The 22,919-nt window shown below is 38.1% G+C and overlaps 1 protein-coding gene across 1 annotated transcript; it reads left to right on the plus strand.

The window, feature by feature from the left end:
- Window positions 1–760: 760 nt before the first annotated feature.
- Window positions 761–22,049, plus strand: myo1ea (myosin IEa). Its single transcript, XM_033983655.2, has 28 exons — window positions 761–995; window positions 6,055–6,198; window positions 6,874–6,963; window positions 7,143–7,237; window positions 8,992–9,079; window positions 9,766–9,855; window positions 10,213–10,344; window positions 10,494–10,628; window positions 10,884–11,016; window positions 12,190–12,386; window positions 12,487–12,567; window positions 12,999–13,085; window positions 13,164–13,247; window positions 14,056–14,223; window positions 15,433–15,518; window positions 16,472–16,553; window positions 16,661–16,767; window positions 17,123–17,221; window positions 17,358–17,502; window positions 18,767–18,881; window positions 18,953–19,122; window positions 19,203–19,348; window positions 19,944–20,090; window positions 20,164–20,321; window positions 20,444–20,524; window positions 20,609–20,816; window positions 21,132–21,301; window positions 21,392–22,049. The coding sequence occupies exons 1-28, from the start codon at window positions 993–995 to the stop codon at window positions 21,466–21,468; spliced, it is 3,318 nt and encodes a 1,105-aa protein (XP_033839546.1). The 5' UTR covers window positions 761–992; the 3' UTR covers window positions 21,469–22,049.
- Window positions 22,050–22,919: the final 870 nt, after the last annotated feature.

Here is a 22,919-nt window from a genome sequence, read left to right on the forward strand (position 1 = left end):
GAAAAAGAAAATGTAATGGTTAAAAACGTCCACTAGATGGAGACAAAATAATGCCCTGTGATGAGCAGCGCTCTACTTTGAAAATAAGCAATATATTTTAAGTAGCAAGTAACAACAACATTTGTTTCTGTTCAGACGAAATGCTGCAGAGTTACAGATTTACAATTTACATGGGCATAATATGTAATTAATTCCGTAACGAATTATAGCGAGTAATACAGGTTCCACCCAGACAGGGCGCTCCACACCCTGGTCCCTGTGTCATTAGAGGGCGAGCTGGATTCACGGGAATTACATTTGGCCTACAGGTCAAAAGTGACTTAAATGCATGGATCTAATAACTTTCAAACTATTGGTTAACTTGAAATAAATATATACTAACTAACTAACTAACTAACTAACTAACTAACTATACAAATACATAACTAAATCAATCAATAAATAAATACATAACTAACTAACTAACTAAATAAATACATAAATAAATAAATAATATAGCCCTTACATTATAACTGATATGAGCATATGTTGCTTACTGCCTAGAAAGTACCAATGCCGGTAATTTTGTAAACAAATAGCCAAATGAAATCAAATATTAACTTATATGGGCCATTTATTAATCTATCAAATGATTTAGGGAAAGTCGTCACAGGCCAGACCAGAGGATTTGTGACTGCGCATGCGCATTGGTAGTCCGTCTCATGAATATTTAAAGTCCCTGTGGTGCTCCAGCCTTTTGATTGGACTACCTGGTGCAGTTTCCTGTGTAATGTGTTTGAGTGGCGGATCACAGAGACACTGCTCCGTCTGTAGACCACTGTTCGCTGCTGTGGGACTGTCACTGAAGTGTTTCGCTGGGTCGACAGGATGGACGCAGGACAGCACTGAAGCGGCTCGGTCAAACTGTGGGGATTTTAACGGGGATATATTTCTTGAACGCGGATTAAATATTCTGGACTTGTTATAAGAGGAAAGGAAAAGAACGGGAGAAGATGGTAAGTATGCAATCATCGAGCTCACTTCTGTCCTGATACTGGACAAAAGTTCAAAGCTGTCTGGCTATGGATTTTTTATACTAAGAACAATAGGCAAAACTGCTCCAAACTTATAAAATAAATGTTTAATTTCCTTTTTACAATAATTATATTTGCTGAAGAAGTCGACTTATTTGTCTACTGTAAATGGTAATGGTAATTTCTATTAAAAATCTACAATATTATAGAATTATCTGTCTCCAGTATTTACTGTAGGCCTAAATGCCTCCCTCCCAGCTGTAAAATTAGATGCTCTCATCAACAGCCTACAGCCCTCTTGTCAAGAACCGGTTTGTCCTGGGACATGAGACAGGGAGCAAGTGTCAGTTCTGTGTGTTTATCAGGCTTTCATAGACTGGTTTTTCCTGGTCACAGAAGAATGCCACCCACTATTGCAGCAGCAGACACACCTAGACTTATGTTACTGAGAATACATTTGCGGATTCAATTGTGTGTTTGGGCAACACCACTGTCTGTCCCACTTTTCTGGACATAATGGAGTTATTTAAGCCTGTTGTCGGCTTCACACTACATTTGATGTTCAAAGGTTGCACAATGTAAGTATACTGTAATGAAGTGGAACACCCAGGGAAGCAAACAGTTATGTGATGGTTTATGAGCAGGTTCACAAGGACATTACACTTGCCTTTGTAATGAAGGCAATATGTTGTATGCAATAAGGCATTTGGTATAATATGAAGGTGTATTGTTCATTTTGTAGAATACTAAGTTCACATTTAGTCCTATTAAGTGTACTTTTACATAGAAAATTCTGATATTGTCATTGTGTCTGAAGTGTCAGACGCCGGCTTCACTGAGAGGTTTCCTTTCAGCCAGATGCTGTGTATGACAGCAGATGGTTTGCATTAGGGCTTCTCCTGTTTGGGAGGTGCATACTGAGTAACCCCCATCTTTCCCTCACTTCAGACCTATCACTGCTGCAGAAATTTGCTCAGGAATTCAAGTCCTCTCTGTTAACAGGAGACCAGAATAATTGCATAGACCTGGGGAACTCGTTAGACTTGTCACTGGTTCACTATCCGCACACTGTGTTCTGACTTTCTTTTACTTGTTTTGGTCATATGCTGGATCATAAAAGCCTCTGCCTATTACAGTACATTAAAAGTAGTGAAATAGCAAGACAGTGGTATTATGGTAAGTATTAAGTTTCTGTGAGCAGTTCATTACTGATTTTGTACAGACAATTGACTCAATTTAGCACAGATATACTGTAAGACTAGAGCAAAGCAATTACATAGAACATTTAGATGAAGAAGGCAGCCATAAAGATATCCTATTTTATTTGCTTGTACATGGCTATTGCACAATAATGCAGACAAAATACATCCATAAAATAATTCTCTTGACGTCACAGCATCTGCATTTTGGTAAAGGTGAAATGTGATGCTCTGATGCCAGGAAGTGGCTACCTTTTCCCTTAGTGATGCAAACAATCATTTTCAGAAATTGTATTTGTATAGATTAAGTTTTCTCCTGTTTAATATCGTAAGCTTAGACTTGACCTTTGGCTTCTGTACGTGAGACTCACACAAAGCTAAAATATTTCTATTTCACAGATTAGCACTGTGCATGTTGTATTTGTTGTCGATTTTTAAAACAAATACTATTGCTGTATATGACAGTTACCCTTCTTCAAATTTTTGCTTTAACAAGACATATTGGTGAAACAACGCTTAAAAACAAGATTCCCAAACATCTCTTGACCTGTTGCAGGTTTATGTTACTCTAAGTGAAACACAAGACTGGAACCCTAAGGTTTAGTTTCACATTGTCTGGCATCTCTTTGTTATTTTGCCTCTACTGAATGAGACCAAAAGGTTTTTGAGATTTTGCAATGTTCCTTAAATTAGAGCTCTGTTCCCATAGCTACATAATTAGCAGTGTGTTGTGGTGACTTGTGTGTTGATTAACAGTATTTGTTTTCACAAAATTATTATGTGCACATTAAATGGAAGGGATGGTGCTCAACCCTGCCTTATGGCAGCAATATGATCTCGGTCAACTCTCATTTAACTGGAGTGTCACATAAGAATGTCTTTGATTTGGCATCACATGGTTAGACAGAGAAGTGCAGTAGACTTGTTTTACATGGTTAAACGCAAATATCTCTTCCCTTTTCTCGTGCCAGTATAGTTGGTCCTGTGGAGATCAGTGTTTACTTTCTGTTTAATATGCTATTGTGAATCATTCACAGAATACACTGGCCCATGCAACAGATTATCACCAAGACAGATCAAGTCTGTCCAATTCACATTGTAACATTTTGTTTTATGGATTTATTATTAGATTAAAAAAACATTCCCAGATAGCTCCAGAAAGACTCAATAATGTTTTGTCAGTATTTTAGTTTGAAATCCATCCTTGTCAGTTGCACCTATAACTTGCAGTAAGTGCACCTATTTCACTGATGAACAGACTTGTGGATGCTGCTACTCTACTCAGATTCATATCACATCATTGTTTATTTTCCTCCCTTGTCCTGGATGGGATAAATGTCTCCGTCAGCACTTTAAACACAGTGAGTGAGCATTGCCAAAGTGCAAATCTAAGCAAACAGACAGTGGGTGGACACACGGCTTGGAAGGAAAGTCAGACCACAGTGAGATGTCATATTGCAATGAAGAGAGAAATTCTTTGCCAAACCAGGTATTTGCATCTACTCTCCAACAGTAGAATGGTTTGGTAATACAATTGTTAATGTTCACATATTACTATCAGTAAGTATTAGTATGAGTCTTGAATAGACTATTATTAAATCTAGTTATTAATAATTTGTGCCAGGGAACATAGTTAATACATTTACATGTATAATTATACACTCATATTCATCATGTGTACTTATCTGGTGTTAATAAATATTAAATTCTAGCATGTTTCAGTATACAGGGATCTGTGTGTCAGGCATCAATCCCAGTGGCCAAATGCAAAAATGAGCTTTCTTGCCCTTTTGATAAATATTTATGAGCATTTGCACTGGCTACTTCCTGTATGTGAGCACAGTGTGTGTTTTCTTTATCTTTAAATTAGTCTCTGTTAAGTTTAGTATGATTATCATCCAGCTATCCAGCTCTGAGGCAGGCACAGATTTCTTTTTTGCTCACTTATGTACAACGTTGCAAGAAGGGAAAAGGGGAAACTGCAATGAAATGAGGGAAAAGTGCTACTTATGATCCAGAATCAAACCAAGCCATTTCCTGTACCCCGAGACAATTCTGTGCAGTGCTCCCCATATATGGCAATGGTATTTACATTACATCCAGGCGTCTGGGATCTAGTTGTTAAAACTCATGTTGAGATTAAATTCTGGAAAGACATTTGGTGGCAATGTTTTTAAGAAATATATCAATGGGACATGTACTTTTCAAAGCTGCTCAACATGAAAAAACCATGCAAGCGCAATAATTATGTTGAGTATTGTAGCAATGCAATTGGTGTTCTTTCTAACTGAATAGTAATATTATTTTTATACATATAAGTCACTTTCAAATTCAGCTTAAACAAAGACTAAACTATGCCTAGAACATCTTTTGGATTAATGCAGTATTTGAATTCTAGCTATTATAAAGCTATTGCTTTATAATAATTTCATAATACATTTTCCATATAGGTTTGTTTGAAGAGTGAGGATCAGTTGTGCTGACTGTAAAGTAAGGTGATGCTGGTGTTGTCATGGTCACTGTGGACTCTTGTCGTTAGGGAAACCCCTCGAGTCCATTTGTGTGTGTAAATCTCTGTGATTGCTTCTAACACAAATATACTAGTGTATGCATCATGTTAAGTAGATTCACTTCAAAGCTAAAAATTAGACCTAGGGTGTTGTCTTGTAGATTACATGTGGTTCTTCAGGATTGCTGCTGTATATAACCCACATACTCAGCTCACTGTTTTGAGAACCTCTCCAGTCTTTTTGTAGCAGACCTCCTTTTCCTGTGTGGATCCTCCCTACACTATGCATTAGAGCTGCCTCATTAAACTCTGCTCTAGTCAAAACACTTGAAGGATCCAAATATTTGATATTTCCATTCAGCCACACTCTTCATTCCACACATAGCTCAAACAAGGGTTAAATTGCTTTCTCTGAGTCTTTTTCACATCTTAAGAAACTATTCAACATTGACTCATTGTCGAATCCTAACAAGCTGTATAGAGTTAATTTGTTTGTATGCCATTGGCATACACTCATAATATACATACACTTTCATTTCAAAATGAACAATTATGTGGCATACAACACAAGTACAGAACCGAACATTTTTATATCTTCCAGGGCGAAAAATCCAATTGTTTTCCACACTCAGTGCTTTTTCCTTGCTTTTTAAAGTGTTTTATTTAGTAGCTATAAAGAGTACAGTCGGCAGGAGGATATTAAAAGCTTACTGGTTCTTGTGCTAGTAATTTGGAGTTCATAAAAGGGTGCAATAATACTTCTGGTACGTTTCCATGTTAAAGATTGTGTAGATGTAGACATGATCCTCAACACTCTTTTCATTTATATTTAATGTATATACCCCAGTATCAATAGTTATCTCAAATGGCTATACTATTTTTTTATTTTATTTGATCAGACTGATAAATTCTTTAAATGCTACTTTGTTAAGTTGCAACTTGCTGCGCTCTGTGAAGTGTGTAGATCTATATACAGCAGAATGACACTGACTTGTAACAGCAGCACATTGTGACCCTGATCCACAGTAGCCATGGCACATGATAAATGACCTCAGCTCTCCTGAGACACACTGCACTGAAACAAAAACAGACATGGAGCAGGAAGTCTGTGTCAAGATGAGGATAGCAGAGCAAGCGTCACCACAAGCATTTGTTTTATATTCCAAAGTAAATATAATGTGACTGCACTATGTGCTCAGCCCTATGATAAAATAGGATTACCTCAGTATTCGATTTAGTCACTGTACATGAGGTTCTTTTCAGCTAGTGCTTCAATATATGATTCACGATTAGTGTTTTTCCAGTGAAATAACAATAGTATGTTCTGTTGCAGGGGAGCCGGGGCCACTACGGGTACCACTGGCAGAGCCACAATGTCAAACTCAGCGGAGTGGATGACATGGTTCTACTCAGTAAAATCAATGAGGATGCCATTGTGGACAATCTGAAGAAAAGATACATGGACGACTACATCTTTGTATCCTTTCAAAGTCATGCTTCTATGGGGAATGGCTGAATGCTGTTTCATCTGTGCTTTTCCCAGAATACTGCATTCATGATGTAGAGTGAGTAATGGGTCTCAAACTGTGGAGAAAATCCCCTTACAAGCCCCTCACTGCTAACTATAACTATATGACTCATATCTACTCTGAGTAGTGCTATTACCAAAAAGGTGTTGCAAAGCATTTTAAACATTGTACAGAATATACAACAATGTGATGAGAACCATAATTTTCTGATAGTTCAAAAGCAAAAGATATTTTCCTCCCAAAAAAGCATATGGTGAAAGATATACTTGCTTAAATAATGACACTGCTGTATAATAACTGTTATAATAACTTACTTCTAGTCTGACTCCAGAGGGAGGCCTTTGATTTTAGTTAGTACTTCGATGTTGCTATGAGGTGGCCCTGCCAGTGCTGTGTAGGTCACTGTAGGCCACCCACAATAGCTGCTTTATTTGCCTGCGTTTTGGCCTCGGGACATTCAGCGTAACAGAACCATAGAACATACTTGTTTAGGACATCAGCTATCAATAGCCATTACTTTCATGCATGTTTTTTACTGCATGGTTGCATAATATATTGACTTATTATAGTCTTGACTGTTTGCATTTTAAAGTTTTTATTCTCTTAACACAGCATCCTTTTAGACATATATTGGTCCTGTGCTAATCTCGGTAAACCCTTTCAAGCAGATGCCATATTTTGGTGAAAAGGAAGTGGAGATGTATCAGGGCGCTGTAAGTAGTATAATGATTTCTCTTTTTAGATTGTTAATTAAAATGCAACAAAATAGGGTTCTGTTGTTTTTTATTAAAGCGCCTGTGATTATTTATAACCTGCTTAGGTAGAATTCTGGGAGCGCATCTCCTTTTATAGCAGTGTATCTCAATTAATATACCTTTTTTGTTTGTTTCAGGCTCAATATGAAAACCCCCCTCACATCTATGCATTGGCAGATAACATGTACAGAAATATGATGATTGACCGCGAAAACCAATGTGTCATTATTAGGTAAAACTTCAATGTTTTTTGGTTTAATCTTTATATATAATAACAGTTTTGGTTAAATCTCAAGTACACATAGGCACTTTGCAACTTATGACAAAGGTAAGTTTCTGCTTGTACAACATATAATCCAACATGGAAACACATCTAACAGGTTTATCAGCATAGTTCAGGTCAGCTGACACAATCTGACTCAATGCTTTATTGAGATGCATCATTGTATTGTTAATAAATAACTAATAGCCTACCCCATTGAATTTTAAATTATTAGCAGCTGGTTGTTATCCCAGGATTTTGCTACTTCCTGGTTTAGATCAGAGCTGAACAGACACCTGTTTCATTCACAACATCTGTGTCTTGTTTATTGAGAGAGGTTTCTTTTAAGTTAAAATACAAAAAGAAAGTGCCAAGTCATAGTTTGTGGTACAGTAACCTGTGCCTGGTGGTTGTTTTTAGCGCTCACGTCATTGTGAATCGGTGCAGCACTTTTCATTACTGTTTGTCTAGTAGGCACTCTGCTGTTGGTTTAAGAGTAAAGGTGCTGAATTGAACTGGTCATCAACTACATGAGCAAACGAAAGAAAGGAAGTGGTTTACATGATTAAGCAGGTTTTTAAACATCTATGTGAATAACCATGACTGTATTCAGCATAATTTATGCAGACACCTTTCCTAGCATAACAGAGGAGTTTCCCGACTAAAACAGTTGAACTGTAAAACACTGCTTTGCTGAGGTTAAAGCTTCTGGCCCAAGATAACAGTCCTTCATAAAAATCTGTTCAAAATTGTATTTTCTGTTTGTTTCAGATATTTCACACTATTGCAATGTAAATGTCTGGATTAATTTTCTATTTGTTTATTTGTCTCGGTAAATCCAGCGGGATTTATAATTGGAATTTAAAGAAGATTTTTTTCAGAATTAGGTTGCTGTACTTGGCATTTAAATAACAATCATTTTATCCCCAAGTTGTTATTGTCTTAAATTTCAACATGCCTGCTTTGGTATTCTCTGAATCATCAGATTTTCAGTTTCTAAAATAAGAATTTAATTGCCATTTTTGAGTTAACTTGTAACTTGTCCATTCAGCGCTTTTTGAATTATAAGCTATTTCTAAAAGAGCTGAGCTATTTGGGTAAGATTTTTGAAGGTAATTTAGTGAATATAAAGTAAGGATCCAAGGGTGGTTGTTTATCCGTTGGTCACAGTGAAAGAACCATTGCTGCATAAAATTGAAACGAAATGTCAAAGCAGAGGATTAGACAGTATTGAGCCTTTTCTGCATTGTACTGTGGAAGAGATATCCGTATTTGGGCCTTTCTTTGTCACTCAAAGAAAGTAACTAGACCTGCAATAACTAAACTGGTACTACAAAAGTAATAACAATGTCATACACTATTATATATATGCTGGGATAGAAATGAAAGAAATTAAAGTAAAAATAAGTGTGTTTTTGAGCTGCTCTCATGACTGTGCTGGCAGCTTTAACAGTCTGCAGCTGTATTTCTCACAAAGGCATTACCAACCTGACTCTACTTCAGAGAAAAAAACAGGCTTCAGTGTTATTCACTGCCAGACCACATGTGTCAAAATATGTAGGGCCTGGTAAAGTGAGAAGTAAAGAGCAAAACAGAGTGAGGTAAGATGGAAAATGAAAAAGAAGACATTTTTACAAAACTAACAACAAATGCTACATTGCTTTAATGCTTGGAAGAATGCAGAATAATAATTGTTTTGAATTGTTTTGGTTTTTTTTAATCAGTGGAGAGAGTGGTGCTGGGAAGACAGTGGCAGCTAAGTACATAATGAGCTACATCTCCAGAGTGTCGGGAGGCGGAGATAAAGTACAGGTGAGCGCTTCTGCAGCATGTGGTGTAACATGAACAACAGGCCGAGCATGTTTAAGATGGCTGCGGTGATTAATTGTTTTTCTATGTCTTATGTAATTGACGCTGGCTATAGAATGTATAGTACAAAATGTTTTTGTGTTTATTGCATAACTTTTCCCATTTCAAGCCGATAGAAAGACTCATTGTGCAATAGTTTCTACAGCTGTTCCATTCTTTTAATTTGCACATCATATGGTAGAAATTATAAGTAAAAACTATTCACCCCAATGATTGCATAAAGTTGTACTTGACAAACCCATTATCATAAAAAACACACACTTATACCCCTGTTTCTGCATACCATCCACAGCTGCATTCACATACTTTCCATTCATAAAAATTATCCCTTGGTCTTTTATTATAAGCCTATTTAAGTGTTGATAATTCTGTATTCTGAACTGAAGTGTAGTAAGTTCCTAGTTTCCATGAATTAAATCTGTTTATAGTAGAAGGGGAAATATTTGAGAAATCATGTGTGTCTGAGTTTCATATGGCTCACAGGACAGATGATGTGCACCAGACAGACTTTGTATTTGTGCCTGAGTGGAAAGTTCCAGAGACACTGTAAGCTGGCAGTGAGGGCAAAAAGCTGCTGTTCACATGCTCCATATGTGACGTCGCTAACTGCTTTTTGTTCCTCTTTGCAGCACGTTAAAGACATCATCCTGCAATCCAATCCACTGCTGGAAGCCTTTGGAAATGCCAAAACATTGAGGAACAACAACTCAAGCAGATTTGTAAGTGTTTACTTCAATAAGGCGGCATCTTTTCAAATATATGGCATAATTTATCACTTATAATAAAGTGTAAAACAGGCAGTCATTATGAATAAAGAAATACAAATACAGGATAGTTCAATGATATTATAAGTACATCTCTAGGTATCCAAATTACTGCAATATTAGTATAGATAACACTTAAGTACTGCATCACAGCTTTGTTTTGAAGAAAAAGTGAAAGATTGGTATTTTACTATAAATAGACACACAGCAATATGAACAGGTGCCAGGATTTAAGATCACATGTGTCAGAACGCCAGCTTCCCAGTGTATCCATTTAAATAATATAAATTCATGCTTTAATCCATCCATCAGGGAAAGTACTTTGAGATCCAGTTCAGCTCCGGTGGTGAACCAGACGGAGGAAAAATCTCAAACTTCCTTTTGGAGAAGTCTCGCGTCGTGATGCGTAATCCTGGAGAGAGGAGTTTCCACATATTCTACCAGGTGATGTTTTACTGTTGCTTTTGTTCCAGAGCGAAAGAGCAAATTTTACCATTTAGCTGCTGCAACTATTTGGTCAATACAAGTAAAATGCTTTATCTTTTAGAAGTCTACTGTAAGACTATACTCAATAAACTGTATGTTGTTCACAGCTAATAGAAGGAGCCAGTGGAGAGCAGAAAAGCAGCTTGGGAATCACCAGTCTGGACTATTACACTTACCTCAATCAGTCCGGTTCCTACAAAGTGGATGACATTGATGACAAGTCTGATTTTAAGGAGACAATGGTAAAAACATGTTTAGTATGTAATATTCTTCAGGTCTTTGTGTTATGTGAAAATTGTTGGGATTAGACATACACAAACAAGTGTCCCTGTCTCCTCATGACATTCCTGCCCCTCTCAACCAGTGCCTCCTTTGTTTTCCTTTCCACTGTTCCCTTGTTTTTGTTTACTCGCCGAACCGCAACAGGACTAATTAGACCTCACGAGCAACAAACCGCAACTCTGATTTAATAGTCTTTTTGCCTGGCTTTCTCCCAGCATGCCATGGATGTGATTGGCATAAGTGCAGAGGACCACTCCATGGTGCTTCAAATAGTGGCTGGAGTCCTGCACCTGGGAAACATCAGCTTCAGGGAGTCTGGAAACTACGCGGCTGTGGAGAGTGAGGAGTGTAAGTGGGTTTACAGCATAATGAGGGTAGAGTAATGTGGGATACAGCTTAGAGAAATTTGTGTTACGCATTCATTCACTCTACCTTGGTAGGTGACTTGGTTCATCATAAAATGCTTTCTCTACATAGGTTTTGGCTAATTGTTATGGTAGTAAACATCTGCTATGGTCTAAAAAAAACATCAAAAAACACAATCACACTCACAACCAAATGCTGCTGGTCCTCGACTTCTTTTTGTTCTCATCCTTTTATGTCCCAAAATAATGTAGTCCATATGAATGAGATGAGAGGCCAGTGAACAAAGCCCTAGTCTTTTCTGGGAGAAGGCAATGGCAGGTCATCATAGCCTCTGCTTTTCCTGTCCCCTTTCCAGACCCACTTCCTGTGTGATCCAACTGCAGTCTCAACATTACTCTACCCTCAGGTCATTTTTGAAATAATCCATGTATGGTTCATGTTGAAACCTATGTCATGAATTGCAATTTGGTGCTTTTCTTGTGCCAGTTTATATGGGACATACTCCAAATAGTGTTACAGAATCATTGGCTGGGTATTGTACTCATTTAGACATATCTTCATGAATGTGTGTCTATTCTTGGAATTGCAAATATCCCTATGGACACTGTGTTGTAATTGGATGGACAAGCACAACCCCCTGCTTTGTTACTATTTTCCTCTCAGCATGTTTGACTAACAAATTTGCTTGACATCACTCACTGTGAAGCACATTGCTTTTTGGTTTATTATGAAAACTATTACGTAAAGAATGAGTCATGATCTAAAGAGGGTCATGGCTAGTCACACCCTCGAGTCCCAGATGAGGGCTACTGCAGTTTTCAGCGGCACTTCCAGACATAGCAGGTCGGCAGTGCCCCGGGAACCATTTCCTTTTAGGGGAAGTGACTCACTGTAATAAGCCTGGGAGGGACTCTCGGGGGATAATATCAACTCCAAGTCCATGCTGAAGAATCATTCATTCAAACTCATTCAGTATATTTAAGTACATTTAAAGTGATTATTGACAAGATTCTCTGTAAAATCAATGTAATCCATGTGCACAACTTTATTACCACATTATATCACATGCATAACCAAAATACCTTCAATATCATGGTCCAATTTCTTTTTAATGTCATTAGGAAAGGCCTCTTTACATCATGATTTCTCTTGTAGTTTTGGCATTCCCGGCGTTCCTACTCGGAATTGACCAGGATCGGCTCAAGGAGAAACTCACCAGCAGAAAAATGGACAGCAAATGGGGAAGTACTTTGGAGACAATTGATGTGACCCTGAACGTGGAGCAAGCCTGCTACACTCGCGATGCCCTTTCCAAAGCCTTACATTCACGAGTGTTTGATTTTTTGGTTGAGGTATTTTTTGTTTCCTTTTTATACAATAGTTTGAAGTAGTTGTTTGTCTGTAAATACGTATCTTGTTCATCTAATTAAAATATTCTTGTTATTAATACAGTCCATCAACAAGGCCATGGTTAAAGATCAACAGGAGATCAATATTGGAGTTTTGGACATTTATGGATTTGAAATCTTCCAGGTAAACACATTTTCTAGTCATAGGCATATGGCATGTAGAAATGTACTTAGATTTAACAAACAAATGAGATTAAGGGATAAACAGTGAGCATTAAACAGATTGTCGTAGAAGATCAGACTAATTTGGAGCCATCCACTTTGAGCCAAAACCCAGTCCAATATGCTTCTGTAATCTGTAGATAGATTATTTGTTGCAAAATGTATGCCGTATCAGAGTATGGAGGGATTTTTCATGTGCTAAACAGAGTTCACTAAACAGGAAGTTGCAGAGCACCCTGCACAAGCCAAAGGTCTATTGTATGGGTAGAAAATTTGTGTTTTTCTTCCAGTATAATGGAAGGCCACTGTTAAGCAACATGTAAAAAAAACATTATGATCTCACAGGAAATGTATTTGGCACTGACTCCATCCATTATGTTTTATTTCCAACAGAAAAATGGATTTGAACAATTCTGCATCAACTTTGTGAACGAGAAGTTGCAGCAGATTTTCATTGAGCTCACGTTGAAGGCAGAACAGGTAACACACCACTGCCTCTGTTTGTTTTTTAATTTGACTTTGAGTTATATTTGGTCCCTGCCTGTTTTTCCTTTGTAGGAGGAGTATGTGCAAGAGGGCATCAAGTGGACACCGATTGAGTACTTCAATAACAAGATTGTCTGTGACCTTATTGAGAGCAAGGTAACACATTGACAAAATTAATATTCTTAAAGGGTCCCAGCATGCTTCTTAATTCAATTAATGTTCCCCACTGAGACACTAATCCATAAAATCCATAACAAGGGTTTTGTTCTAGTTTTCTTTTGAGAGAACCAAGAGGTCTGTACCAGGCTCAACCTGGCTCTTTGCACCAGATTTGGTTTAGTGTATGAACAAACAAATTGGCATGTGTGCTCACTACAGAGGCCTGTTGTTTTCACTGTGCTCAAGATTTCACCTATGTCAGAATCAGAATCAGAAGACTTTTATTGCCATAGTCTGTGAACACAGTTTACAAACTAGGAACTTGCTTCGGTGAAAAAGTGCAACATAAACACACTGAATAAATACAAATACAAATAAGGGCATGCACAAAGTTAAAAAGATATGTTTAAAAAAATCAAATGAAATACTTAAAGGGAGAAAATATGTACAATAGCAGCATCAGAACAACAGTGCAAAGTGGCTTATTAAAGTGACCGGTGTTATTAAGTGTCCAGTTTAGTGCAGATATTATAAAGTGTTCATGTGCATAAGCATATTAAGGCAATTTTTTTATTTGTCAGCTGTATAAATGCATAGTTTGGTGCAAAAAGATTTGTACAAGGCATTTTTAAAGAAACAGGTGACCTGTGATTTTGATTAAAGACTTTTTTCTATTGAGGACAAAAAGTACTTCCTAAATTACTTATTAAGTTTATGAATAGTGCAGCACTTTCCTGCAAAGTATATAATGTCTTTAAATGTATACAATAAACTGATCTCCACAATCCATCATGTTCTTTTCCAGAGTCCACCTGGCATCATGTGTATCCTGGATGATGTGTGTGCTACAATGCACGCTGTGGGCGAAGGGGCCGACCAGACGATGCTGCAGAAACTCCGTATGCAGATCAACACTCATGAACATTTCAACAGCTGGAACCAAGGATTCATTATACATCACTATGCTGGGAAGGTAACACAGTCTGGCTCAAAATACCATACATCCATTTTCTTCTGCTTATCTGGGGCCGGGTCAGGGGGGCAGCAGTCTAAGCAGACTTCCCGCACCCTAGACACTTCCTCCTACTCCTCTGATGAGACCCCAAGGCGTTCCAAGGCCAGCTGAGAGACATAGTCTTTCCTGCATGTCTTAGACCTTCCCTGGAGACTCCTTCCGATGGGACATGCCCGGGACATGCCCGGAACACCTCGTTTGGGAGCCATAGTAAAGCATCTACACAGATGCCCGAGCCACCTCAGCCAGCTCCTTTTGACATGGAGGAGCAGTGGCTCTATTCTGAGCTCCTCCCGTGAGACTGACCTCCTCACCCTTTAACGGAGTGCCCAGCCACCCTGCGGAGGAAACTCACCGCTTTGTATCTGCAATCTTGTCCCTTACGGTCATTACCCAAAGCCTCATGACCATAGGTGAGAGTAGGAACGTAGATTGACCGGTTAATTGAGAGCTTTGCCTTTCGACTCAGCTCCTTCTTTATCACAACAACCGCATTACTGCAGACACTGTGCCGATTCACCTGTCAATCCCGCGCTCCATCCTTCCCTCATTCGCGAACAAGACCCTGAGATACTTAACTCTGAGGGAAGGCATAAAACTTTGAATTTTATATTGGATTTTCCATTTTGGGTTTTTTGGCTCAAAATGTAAAACTCAAAATAAAATAAAAAGTTTTATACTCAAGGCTTATTGTCCATTTCCTTATACTAGATTACGTAGCCATCTCAACTTTTCTCTTTCCAAAGTGCTGACCATCTTATGTTCTGATGTATTAAGTATTAGGGACATTTAAGGAGACAAACAAGTCTCATTTTACATATGGCTTCAACCGGGTAACTGACCTAAATTAGCCATGCTTTGGACATTTTCAGTGCCTGTCCTGGCCAGCTGTGAATAAATGTAACTATATTTTTTTAACTATCTATATATGACTATATATGATTATACTGTTGCAGGGAAAAAGTTATTTTATTTGCCCACTTTATACCACTGTAAGCCAGTAGGTGTAAATTGGGCATCTGTAACCATTCATTTTCTCGTCTCATAAAACGTACACCACTGACCTACTTTAGGATACTAGAGTCACATTTTTATTTCAGTAACTAGTGTCATTTAACAAATTCGGTCTATATAAGTCATCATCAGTGTTTTGCCCTTCTCTTGCAGGTGTCCTATGATGCCGAAGGATTTTGTGAGAGAAACCGAGATGTGCTTTTTACTGACCTCATTGAGCTCATGCAAAGCAGTGAAATGTGAGTCACCAGCAGTAAATATCTCTATAGTGCTAACCCAACTTCTTCTCCATTGTCTTGCATGTGGTTTTAATTGAACATATGCAAATTTGAGCACGTCTCTGCATCTGGAAATGAGTGCGATGTAACAGAAGTGTGGAGCTGGGGCCTCATGGCGCCCTTTGACCCCAAAATACGTCTGGCTGCCGTCCAAATGTGTGGCTTTTGGTCTCTCCAGTCAGATTGTACAAGCGTATTTCCCCTGCAGTGCTGCTTTTTGTGGAGTCTGCCTGCAGCTTGTTTAGGCCTTTGGGTTTTCTGACCATCTGTGCAGAGAGTCCATTGTCTGCAGTCTCAGGCAGGCCCTTTTGTGATCATGTGTGCGCGAGACAATTTCTTCAGACAATTGCTTGATAATTTATTTTTGGCAAATAGCTAATTCAAGCATGCAGAGTGAGCTTAAATCCAATAACAGAAGTTTGGCATAAGAACACTTAAATGAAACGCAAAAGGAAGGAAGAGCCTTATTCCTCTGAGCTGTAGATCTAAACACAGGAGAGAAGAATCACAGCATTATAAGCCGGGAAGCATGAGCAGACTTTGTGCATAGAACCTGCTGATCCCTCTTTGTTCTCTGGCCATAGTCTACAATAAAAAAATCTAACAAAACAAGTGTGGGAGAAAGGGAAGTTGACTTGAACAAACGGTTCAAAAAGTTTCATTCAGATTCCATTCAAATTGTACTTGTATCCACAGATACATTGTTTTTTATATGAGTAATCAAAGCAAAAACACTGCTCAAAATCGTATCCAGCCACGAACCTGGACTGTAATCAGACTGGTATTATCATCTTGGCTAGGTATAATATAACATAACAAAATTTAATAATGTCTAGTGTCCAAAGTTAAGTTAAACATATTTGATTATTCCTTTGATTTGAAAACCAACATAATAATGTGCTATTTTTCAACAGTGGGTTCATCAGAAAATTGTTTCCAGAAAACCTCAATGCTGATAAAAAGGGTCGTCCAACCACAGCAGGGAGCAAAATAAAGGTAACTGTTATAGTAATTGGACTAGTGGGCATTTTTATTTTGGTAGATAAATAAAAATGCAAAAGTATGTATGTCTCATATGTTGTTCTTGTTGTTGTATTCTATAGAAACAAGCCAATGATTTAGTGAGCACATTGATGAAGTGCACACCACACTATATCCGCTGCATCAAACCAAATGAAACGAAGAAGCCACGAGACTGGGAGGAGAGCCGGTAAGCTCTCTGTATTTCAGATAGAGAGTATTGTTCAGTGCTGACGACCATCCTGTTGTGAGCTGGCACAAGCTCTGTCATTAATGAGCCCCGGAATAACTGTTCACAAGGGAAGTTTGTGTGCACTTAGTGGTCCATTAGGCCTTTGTTTAAAAGAATGTCAACAAAACATAGTTAATTTACATACAATGACCTAAAGTTATAAGTTCCGTTTGTGGAGGCAGATGCCTAATCACAACCAGCATACGAAAAGGCATGAGCTAAATGCAGAAGCTTAACAATTACTGGTGTTAAAAACTGCACTTGATAGTCATTGATTAAAAGTATCTGAACTAATATAAGGTTAATATTTCAGGGTGAAACATCAAGTTGAGTATCTTGGTCTGAAAGAAAACATCCGAGTTAGGCGTGCTGGTTATGCCTACCGCAGAGTCTTCAGGAAATTCCTCAACAGGTAACACACCTGTGATGTTGTTGTTTGTTGTTTTAATGAGAGTGGATCCTTTAGTTTTTATAATACCATCAATTATTTTCAATTAAAACGACATTCAACATTTCTTGTTGAATATCTATTTTTTTTTTTTTTTAAGATATGCTATCCTGACCAAAGAGTCATGGCCGACGTGGCGAGGAGATGAGAAACAGGGTGTCCTTCACCTCCTGCGCTCTGTCAACATGGACCAGGATCAGTTTCAGCTTGGTCGCACAAAGATCTTCATCAAAGCCCCTGAATCGGTATGTGTCTGTTCCTGTTTGCCCCAAAGTCTTATTTTCATGTATAAACTGCCATGTTCACACTAAGCTCCATATAAGGACATCAGTGCCCTAAATTGGGCTTGAGTCCTTGGTGCATGGGTGGAGACTTAACCCGACCCATATACCACGTCAGCACTGAGTCAACATTACGCTCAAACTAAAACACAAGCAGAGACTGTGGATGCAGAGTTGGGGGACATCATAAAGGGTTGTCTTTTTCCACATTAACTTTTTTTCTGCATGTTTTTAATAAAAAGAGAGTTTGTGCGAGTGTACTCCCCCTTAGATTTTGTACACAAGAGCTGCACTTCTCACACAGTTATGCCTCAGAGCACAGGCAACTCATTCTAAATGCAGTCTGAAGCTGACCCTGAAAGACTTTCCTTATTCACCAAAATGAATAAGTGCCAAGTCCCTCATCTAACACAATAAATGTTTATGAGACTCAGAGGCACATATCGCACAGGGCGCTGCTCTGAAATGAACTGCCAGCCCTCTTAACTGACAAGAGTTAATTAGTTTTATGAAGAAAGTTGACACCACCAGATGTTTCTAGACATAAAAGTGGTGAAAGATGAGCTGCTGACACACTGTAAAAGAAGTGCTTTATTCAGGCGTTCTCTGGCTCTGTTGACATTTACAAATCTGTTAAAATGGTGATAAAGTTGTGAATTTCAGAGCCGATAAGGATTAATGACACCAACCAAACACCAGCTGCTGTTTGTTTCAAAAGTCCTTCACCTGGGAGATTTAATGATTAAACTAGTAACAACAGGGCTTGGTGATTACGCAGCTCCACTTTGTTAATTGATGACTCATTTGTCTTCTTCCCGGTTAGGTTTGTTGTGTTTTTCCTTATGGTTCTGTTGTGTTTAGTGTACTATAGCCTTTGGTCAGTGGCCTGGATGTTTAGTCTGTGTGATTGTGCCTTAAAAATAGCACAAAGAAATTGGAAAAGTAATTTTCTGCAAGTCCCCTCTTCCCTCCCCCATTACCCTAAAACAGTCACTCTACTCCAGTTAAGTACTCATTACATTTTGTCATGGTTTTGATTTGGTCAGTGGTTGGACACGTCTTGAAAGCATTTGCCCTTGATGAGAAAAAAACCTTACAGTTGTTCAATGCACAGTAGTTCATTTCACACAGGCTGCACACCATTCCTTCCATCTGTTGCATTTAGGTGTGTCTTTGTTTAAGGCTGTGCACTGCTAAGGTATGCTTATGTTTTTGTTTGTGTTCACAGCTCTTTCTATTGGAAGAGACAAGGGAACGAAAGTTTGATGGCTATGCTAGAACAATTCAAAAAGCCTGGAGAAAGTATGTGGCCCGTAAGAAATATGTTCAGATGAGGGAGGAAGGTGAGTTGTGGAATTGGTATCGTTTGTGTTGATTTATTTGTTACTCTTACTGATCGTTCTATTTTCTCTAGCTTCTGACCTGTTGTTGAATCGAAAAGAAAGACGACGACACAGCCTCAACAGAAACTTCATTGGTGACTATCTGGGTATGGATGACAGGCCCGAGCTGCGGCAATTTCTGGGCAAGAGGGAGAAAATTGATTTTGCAGATAAAGTAACAAAATATGACCGTCGTTTCAAAGTGAGTAATCTACTTTTCTATAGCTCCTTCAATGCAACATTTAACACAGTTACAATGATATTGTAATTTTATTTGTGAAGGGAATCAAGAGGGATTTGATCCTAACCCCAAAATCTGTTTACCTAATTGGGAGAGAAAAAGTTAAACAGGGGCCAGAAAAAGGTCAGGTGACAGAAGTGCTCAAGAGGCGGATTGAAGTTGAGAAAATATTAGCAGTTTCTCTAAGGTATGCCATTTTACTTTGATTTTAAGATGTAATAATTTCTTTGGCTATATTCTGTGCAATTGAAAGTTAAAAAACAAACAAATACAAACCTTGATTACTTGGTCAAAGGTACACTTGCACCATTCTCGAGATGTTGTCAAAACAGTCAATGTGTTTGTCCTAAACATGCTCTCGAAATGTCAGGTTCACTAAAGCCACTCATGCCTTGTGTTCTATGACACACAAGAGACATTCAGAGTTTATGTGCACATCTCTTTGATGTACGTATATCAGCCAGCCTTGTGCAAAATCTAAAACATGTTTTCTTATTGCTTCTACAGTGCTTGGTTTTAAATAATAAAATATTTGCTGGTGCAATGATGTAGCTTTTGAGTCTGCTGGGTAATATGGCCCAGGTGACTAAGCCATGGCAAATGTTTTCAGACTTCATGATAAAATGAGGATCTTTTTGTGAGGCACACAGAAGGAGAGCTGCTTAACATGGCTTTGTGTTTCTATGTAAATGTGAAATTTGACTCCTGTGCTTCATCTTAGATCTACTTCAGAACAAGAAGAGTGATTATTCTTAATGTGAGGATCTCTGATTATTTTTCAGTACACTGCAGGATGATTTTATTATTCTTCATGAGCAGGAGTATGACAGCCTGCTAGAGTGTGTGTTTAAGACCGAATTTATTAGCTTACTGGCCCGACGTTTTGAAGAGAAGACACAACGCAAGCTTCCACTTAAGTTTAGCAACACGTAAGTAAATATATAACATTTGTGATTTTGTTATACATATTCAACAGTAATAGTATTTGTATATTCTACTTAGACTGGAGATGAAGTTAAAGAAGGAAAACTGGGGCTTTTTGAGTGGTGGTGGCTCCAGACAGGTCCTTTTTGTTCAGGGTCAAGGGGAACTTCCTGTTTTAAAACCTTCAAGTAAATCTCTCCAGGTCAGCATTGGACCTGGGCTTCCTAAAAACACACGTAAGTATGGATGTCGGGATTGTAGCTGATCCTCTCATCATAAACTACTGTACAAAGAGTATTGAACGAGAAATGCACAGATTATGATGTTTGCTAAGTATTTTTTGTGGGTTGAATCTTAGGGCCCTCCAGAAAGAATTTTGCTCAGGGTCGCACCAATTCAAGCAGAACACAGCCCTCAAGAGCTGCACCTGGTCCTCCAGGTAAAACCAAAAATATCACCAAACCAGACATTATTTATACAAAAAATATATACTGTACTGAAGATGTTATCATTTGTGTTGCAGTGGGTCATCAGAATGGGAGACTAAAAAATACTAACTATGAAGCAAATCATAGGAACGGGGATCATCACAGTAATCGCCAAAGACGTAATTCAAGCAACGCATCACGACCAAATCTGCCAACCAATCACAACCCCCCCAGGGAACCAACCAGCCAAGGCCAACCACCAGACAACCGCTTTCTAGGGGTGCCTGAAAAAGGAGCTGCTGGGTAAGAAATATCATATAGATTTATATTGTATTGTAATTTATTATAAAAATGTATAATTTTGAAGTTTTTAATATTGGCTATCAATACTCTTCGATTGAAATTAATAAGTTCATTATATTATGCCTCATGGCATTTATGTGAACATGTACACATGGATATTCTTGTATCATGCCTTTTTAATGTTAAATTCACTTGACATTAACACCAGGATGACATCATGACAATTAGTACTTTTACAGTGCCACCTTGTGGCATATATTTGAGCTACAATTGAAAGAACAAATATTGGAGTGATTTGCGCCTTTGTCTCTTCAGAGCACACAGACCATCAGCTAAAAGGCCTGCACCAGGAGCAGGGCGGCCAAAACCAGCACCCAAACCCAAACCTCAGGTTCCCCAGTGCAAAGCCCTGTATGCCTATGACGCTCAGGACACAGACGAGCTCAGCTTCAATGCCAATGACATCATTGAAATAATTAAAGAAGGTGAGTACCCTTTAAATCTGCCTATCTTCTTTTAAACATTCTGGACTAAGTGCATTACATTGCTTCAATTATATTGCAATATATTTGCAGATGCCTCTGGGTGGTGGACGGGTCGACTTCGTGGGAAACAAGGACTTTTTCCTAATAACTATGTGACAAAGATCTAAGAGCTGTTAAGTAAATGAGGGTCTTACTGAGTCCAATGAGGATAAGGGGGATAAAAACAAGCACTGCTTGGTTTCACTCAGAAACGTATCATCCAACTACTGCCGTATGTAAATAAATGTTACAACTGACCAAAGACCAGCAGACTTGAAAACTCTCATATAGACTGACTCTGGGACAATTTCCCATGGAGTATTGAACAAAACTTGTATTAATTTATTATATTTATAGCTTTTTGTGTTTTCTTACTGCTGTTTTCTTTTTGCGGAAATTTTGAGCTAAAACAAAAAGGTGTAATGAAGCACTCTGTTCATCTTAAAGGTTAATTCAGTAATTCGGTTGTCATACAGTCAGCTGCTGTTGTACTGTTTTTATTAGTACTGTACAAGTAAATGGACACTCACGTCAAACTCGTTGTTTTTAAATGTTGGTGTAAGAAATTATTAAGCTGTTTAGTACAAACCAAGCTTGTTTTTTTCCTTTTTAATAAACTGTAAAGGCCATGTCACATTTACCTTGGGCATCCTTTCTGTGGCATCATAGCACTTTACTGGAGCAGGTCCATGTTAGTACCACAGCCAATCTATAGAAAATGCCATGTTAAGATTTGAACTATTATCTTGGCAGTGTTTACATGGAGTTGTGAACAGACATTGTTTGTATATGTGGTAATACGACTCAGACTGTTGTTTGTTCCATCTTATTTTCTATTTTTGTACCTCCTCTGAAGTTGTCTTCCTATGGGTAAAAAATATTGTTATAACAATCTAGGATGAACAAAATTGTTTTTATCAATAGATTTTGAAGAATTTGATGCTTTCTGCACTGGTTTTCTACTTGGACCTTTTAATTTCTGTTTAGATTGTGCACATCTTTATACAACAATATATATTTCAAGATACTCAAAATGTAATGGCCACATTAAAACCCATGTCATTAAAAACATGGATTTTTGGAATATTTTACTCATTGATTTTGGATTGGTGAACTCATCTGTGCAATATCAGATAAGCCTTTTAATAAAGCCGGACTTTAACTTTTGATTGCCTTGTTTGTATACATTTTAGACAATATTATCTTTGCTTTATATATAAAATGTTATTCTGCAGTTTTCTGCTCTGGATCTCCATGACAGGAATGGCCCAGTTAAGTGAGGTACACGCTGCGCAGACAGTGGACATTTAGCTCAGATTCTAAACATTCATTCTCTTGAATAACCTAACCTACATGTTCTTTAAGCTGGAGTAAACGGTTACATAGACAGTGTGAGGGTTAATTAAGTCAATTTTCTCCAAGATCCACCTGCAATAGAAAGTATTGCTCAATAATATATTAGGTATTTTTTTATGTTTCAAATAATGGGGCCACCAGTATTGTAACTGTTAAATTAGATCATTAGGATCAGCATTCTAATGAGTGTCGTCTTCCAGCAAATAATGGATTGATCTACTGA

Source organism: Periophthalmus magnuspinnatus, chromosome 3 (assembly GCF_009829125.3).
Source record: "Periophthalmus magnuspinnatus isolate fPerMag1 chromosome 3, fPerMag1.2.pri, whole genome shotgun sequence".
NCBI lineage: Eukaryota > Metazoa > Chordata > Actinopteri > Gobiiformes > Gobiidae > Periophthalmus > Periophthalmus magnuspinnatus.

Bases quoted from the DNA above. Each gene is read 5' to 3' on its own strand.
- myo1ea (XM_033983655.2), top strand. The intron at 15,519-16,471 runs GTGAGTCACCAG...ATTTTTCAACAG, and splicing joins CTCATGCAAAGCAGTGAAAT to TGGGTTCATCAGAAAATTGT. The intron at 20,322-20,443 runs GTAAGTATGGAT...GTTGAATCTTAG, and splicing joins TGGGCTTCCTAAAAACACAC to GGCCCTCCAGAAAGAATTTT.